Raw genomic sequence first — 5,663 nt, forward strand, 5'->3', positions numbered from 1 at the left:
AATTAGTGAACAACTTTGCAACCACCTTTGCCTCAGATCCAGTGTGGATCAATTCATCATCTTCCCCCACTTGCACATTTGCTTACTCTTTGTTAGAAAAGTTTAGTTTAGACAATAGGTCATTGTTCTCATTAGCCATTGGATCGTAAAGTAACACAGGAAATTTGAGAAACAGTCTCTAAAACTCCTCGATTTTGTTGTGAAATATGCTTATTAAATAACAGAATAATTTGATATACTTTTATAAAGTTTGAATATTTACTTCTTCTTCTTTTTTTTTACTTTTTAATTTTAAATAAATCATCAGTTTTAGTTTAGTTTAATTTATTTATAACCTATTTTGTTAACGTTGGATTTCAATTAGTTGGATTAAAAGTTTTGTGTTGTTAATGTTATGCTCGACAATAAATTATTCTTTTTACATAAATTTAAAGACTATCATCACCTTCTTTTATTATATTAAAAATATTTAAATTTTAAAACAAAATTTTATGTAATATTTATATTTTTAATTTTTAAATTAATTTTTAAATACACAATTAATACATATTTTACATAAAAAAAATTTGAAATATTTCAATTATTATACGCGATTTCATTGTACGAGAGAGATATTTGGGTTGGTCTTAACGGGCATATACTGAAAAGATTGTTATACCGAACAACATTTGGCAGTACCAAAACTGTTCCCGCAATTTCAATTAGAAAGAAAAGAACACTAAAACTTACATTTGTCGCGTTCATAAATACTCAATAATTTTATAAAAAGAATTACCAAAAAGAATTTAAAAAATTATATTTGATGGATTAATAATATACAAGTTGATGCACTTTCAGAGAATCACAAATTATTGCTTATTAAAAAATATAATTATATTCATTTTAATAATTTTTAAAATTATTCATTAATTTATTAACCATGTCTTAGTATAGTTCATTGACCGTATATGTACTTATCAGATTTTAGCATTTCTAAGAGTAATATTTTTTCCGGATAATTCGCAATATCATCATATTATTTATTATTTATTAACCATTTCTTAGATGCTGAATCGATGCTAAGAAGTACGGAATACATCTTAAAAACCAAACCCTTCAACAAATACATGAAAAAAAAAAGAGCTCTTTAATTTGCATCGACTTCAAACAAGAAAAAAAGAAAAAGAAAAAGAAAGAATATATATTTTTATACATGAAATAGCCAGCTGCTTCTAGGAAGATGGATGCTTGCCAGAGTAAAATCAAATTCTCGTATCATAATTTGAGGTTTCAAGTTCTATAACTTCTGAAAATTAAAGCTCGGTTTTATTGTTGGTTTTGATTTTTTTTTCATATATTCATCGCTTATTTTCTCCCTCCGAATCATTTTTATTTTTATTTTTATTTTAATATGTTAAATTTATAATATATGTATGTGATTTATAATTGTTGTTGGTAACGATATTATTTTTAAAATTCTAACATGAAAATTGTTTTTAATAATAAAATATATCTTATCATTTTACCTAAAGCTTGATGCGTATAAATTATGTACGATTACATGCTACAATTACTTAACATATATTTTTTATTTGTTGATTAGTAGACTAGTTCATTTACTTGTGCCTAGGTAAATCCGTCGAAGCTACTTTTTATGATTTATGACACACACAAGCCGGCCAAGGGCGGCTCCTTACATCATCTGAGAAAATTACAGATACACCTTTAGTCTGGTTTAAATTAAAGGGCAAACTGCGAAGTTGTGAAGCTCGACTGAATTTCTATAACGATTCCCCCCACAGCCAAAAGCTATGGGAAGTTGCTGCAGTTCAGAGAAGGTCGATGAGGGGTATGCAAGTAACAACTCTACTACTTGTCTTACAGTAATGTTTTCCTTGTTAATTAAATTATACTGAAAAATCCATGCTTTCTGTGTGGTAAGTCTTGTGGTTACTCCAGGGAATACAACATGGAGAATGTTTACATACAAAGAGCTTCACACTGCTACTAATGGTTTCAGCGACGATAACAAGCTTGGGGAAGGTGGGTTTGGCAGTGTTTACTGGGGAAAAACCAGTGATGGCTTTCAGGTATTCGAATATAATATTATAAATCCTGGCTTTCGGTTAATTTTTCTATATCCCGCTGCTGTGGGTAAAGTTTTTGGTTCTTAAATTATGTAATGCAGATAGCTGTTAAGAAACTAAAAGCTATGACATCAAAAGCTGAAATGGAATTTGCGGTGGAAGTTGAAGTTCTTGGAAGGGTTAGACACAAGAATCTGTTGGGTCTAAGGGGCTACTGCGTTGGGACCGATCAAAGGCTCATAGTTTACGATTACATGCCTAACCTCAGCTTGTTGTCTCATCTGCATGGTCATTTTGCTGGAGATGTTCAATTAGACTGGAAGAAGAGGATGAAGATTGCAATTGGTTCAGCTGAAGGCATATTGTAAGTTTGGCTTTTGTGTGTTACCAAAATAAAACAGAAACTAAAACATTTCGTTGACTGCTATTGTTTTTAATGCTGTAGGTACTTGCATCATGAAGTAACACCCCACATCATTCATAGAGACATTAAGGCAAGTAATGTCCTGCTGGATTCAAACTTCGAACCGCTGGTTGCTGATTTCGGCTTCGCGAAACTAATCCCAGAAGGCGTAAGCCACATGACGACCCGGGTTAAAGGCACGTTAGGGTACCTTGCACCCGAATACGCCATGTGGGGAAAGGTCTCCGAAAGTTGTGATGTTTATAGTTTTGGTATTCTCTTGCTTGAGCTGCTAACAGGGAGAAAGCCTATAGAGAAGTTGCCAGGTGGTGTCAAGAGGACCATAACCGAATGGGTGGAGCCGTTTATAGCTAAAGAGCGGTTTAAAGAGCTTGTTGATCCTAAGATTCGGGGGAACTTCGATCACAACCAATTGAAACAAGCCATCTACGTTGCTGCTCTATGCGTGCAGAGTGAACCTGAGAAGCGCCCAAACATGAAACAAGTGGTTGGCATCCTAAAAGGGTATGACACTAGAGGCAACTTGATGAAGGCGAGAATGGATAGCGTAAAGTACAAGGAAGAATTGCTGTCACTTGATCTATCAAGTGATGATGATGATGATGATGATGGTGATGGTGATGGTCTTGAGGAAAGCTGTGGAGTATTTGGCGCTATGGAGGTGCAAAAGATGCAAGATCCTTATAACCGCTATAGAAATAGAAAAAGTACCAAACATATTTGAGAAAGTTTAATTAATTGCAATGCAATATTCTTGATTTTGTTGATATCAACAGCCACGAATTGACTCTATTTCAGTACAAATTAGATTGGAAACAGTTGATGCTTCTTAAATCCATCACCAAGAAATGGAAAATTTTAGTACAAGATCCCAAGATTCCCGAAGAACACAATCTAAACCCAACAAAAACATATATACAAGCAAAAACTTGAACATAAAACAAAGACATAAATCTACAAAGAAAATACGAATCCATTACGGAAAAAGAAAAGAAAGGAAAGGAAACTCATTTATTTTCTAAAGTGACCTGCATCTTTTTGAAAATGTCAGTCAATCTTGACGCATGTGAAAGAGCTATTATTTTTTTTACACAAATTCGACTAATGCATTAATTAGGGAAAGTTTAAAAAAAATTACAAATTCCTAAAACACTACTATGCCTCCTAATCCTACCATCTGTTAATAAACCATTGCTTCTTGTGGACGGTGCCTTGGTATTGTAATTTCCTAAGGCTTAAAAACAGACGCCTAACCTAAGGCTTAAAAACAGACGCCTAATTCTGTAGAAGAAACAATCAGTCATTTTCCTAAGGAAACTAAAATAAAATGAAACCCTAAACTCTTAACTTTCCCTTACCCTTCTTCAATGTTATTGCAACGCAGAATGTTCCTTTTCGAGGGAATTAGTATTCCTCAGACAGTGTGCGTGGCTCATTTTCTTCTCCCAATTCCTCTAATCTTTGAGTTCCTAGGAGATCCTGTAACAAATCCTCTTTCTTCCTCTAACTTTTACCCCTTTGGTCCTTCAGAACGATGGGTTCAACCTCCGATGGAGTTTCTTCCATCCAAAAGGTCGAGGAGTTGCATCCTCTCCCCTATGCAGCCACCGCGTGCGCCGCTTCATTTGCTCCATGCAGTATGTAACGAAACTCAATTCTCCTAAATCTTCTGCCTTTTTATTTTATTTTGTTTATGATGACTCCGATAAGTGATCTGTTGTTTTCTGGACTTTGTAGTTTTTAATGACAGTCATTGAATCCCCTTCGACTATTACTTCACCAAATCCCATTTCTTCTACAAAAACAACCCCTTTGAGACATGCATATGCTTCTACAGTTGTCGAATCTCAGACATTTTTTACCGGGTAAACACATGAACCCATTATGAGTCCTATGTTGTTTCTAATAATTATTCCAGAGATTACTTTGTTGTTTTGTTATTGAAATGCGGTATCAAAATTTACTTTGACTTGTTCCTCTGTTGGGGGTTCCTAGTGGGCTTCTTTTCTATTGTGCTTGCTTTCCAATACTTCGTCTAGTATGCTTAATTCTGTAATATATGCTTTGATAAAGCCCACTATGTCACATATCCGCTGCCGAATACCTTCATAGGAAAATTTTCTCCTATTATGCCATACTGCCCAGAATGAAACTGCTAAACATGTATATTGATATGTGTTATTGATGTTAAAAATCTCAGGTAACCGGAGTTTCTATTCTTGATTTTCATGTATGGGCGCAGATATCACTTCCATCTGTTGGAGAACTTGTTTCGCAAGATTACATTCTTGGAAGATATGGTTGACTGATTCGTCTTCTTCACCACATAATGGACATAGAGCATCAAACCTCAGCCTACGAGCCTTTAGGTTACTTAGTGTAGGCAAATACTTGTTTGTAATTCTCTATAAGCTGATTCGTACCTTGCTGGGAACTTTTAGGCTCCATAATTTTGAATAATTTTTTTGTTGGATCTGGATGTATTGTATTTTCATCCCAGCTTGTTTTGTTCCTCTGTAATACACTACTTGTAACCACTTTTAGCTGTATATTCCCCTCGACTTGTTTGGTATTAAAAGAATTGTTTTATTTAAAATTATTTCCTTGGAAGAGATAAGATATATGTTTTTCTTTTTTATGTACAGGTGATTTAAATTATTATTAGATACATGCTTGATACATGTTTTAAAAGGGAAGTTAGGAGCTGGCAAGGCCTTGGCCTTATAAAATTGAAAAAAATTAGTTCAATCATTTTAAAAATAATAATATTGCAAATTAATGCATGATAAAATTATACATTTGAGCCCCTTAAATATTGAAAAATTTCATTTAATCCCTTTAAAAATAATGAAATTATAAATTACACTACAGAAAAATAGGGCTTTAGTGGTGTTTGGACAAAAAACGTTGCAAAGATTATGCATTAGCGGGGTTTGCAACAAAATGCTACAAAAAACTGAGCAATTTCAAATGCCACTAAAAACTGAGCAATAGCGGCGTTTCTGGTCCAAACGCCACTAAAAACTGAGCTATAGCGACATTTTTTGTTCAAACGTCGCTAAAAACAAAGAAATAGCAGCGTTTTTGTCCAAACGCCACTAAAAAACTAAGCAATAGCGGCATTTTTGTTACAAACACCGTAAAAAGTTGATCTATAGCGATGTTTTTTGTCC

General features: G+C 33.8%; 1 protein-coding gene across 4 annotated transcripts; it reads left to right on the plus strand.

The window, feature by feature from the left end:
- The first annotated feature begins 1,553 nt into the window (after positions 1 to 1,553).
- Positions 1,554 to 5,089, plus strand: LOC107898616 (PTI1-like tyrosine-protein kinase At3g15890). Of its 4 annotated transcripts, none has more exons than XM_016824126.2 (6): positions 1,554 to 1,828; positions 1,922 to 2,069; positions 2,168 to 2,430; positions 2,512 to 4,127; positions 4,228 to 4,355; positions 4,691 to 5,089. In XM_016824126.2, exons 1-4 carry the CDS (start codon positions 1,791 to 1,793, stop codon positions 3,212 to 3,214), a joined length of 1,152 nt encoding a protein of 383 aa, XP_016679615.2. In that variant the 5' UTR covers positions 1,554 to 1,790; the 3' UTR covers positions 3,215 to 4,127; positions 4,228 to 4,355; positions 4,691 to 5,089. The 4 variants fall into 4 exon arrangements, with proteins under 4 accessions (XP_016679615.2, XP_016679622.2, XP_016679626.2 ...); XM_016824133.2 differs by having other exon boundaries at positions 1,627 to 1,828; positions 4,733 to 5,089; XM_016824137.2 differs by lacking the exon at positions 4,228 to 4,355 and having other exon boundaries at positions 1,627 to 1,828.
- Positions 5,090 to 5,663: the final 574 nt, after the last annotated feature.

This window comes from Gossypium hirsutum, chromosome A08 (genome assembly GCF_007990345.1).
Source record: "Gossypium hirsutum isolate 1008001.06 chromosome A08, Gossypium_hirsutum_v2.1, whole genome shotgun sequence".
NCBI lineage: Eukaryota > Viridiplantae > Streptophyta > Magnoliopsida > Malvales > Malvaceae > Gossypium > Gossypium hirsutum.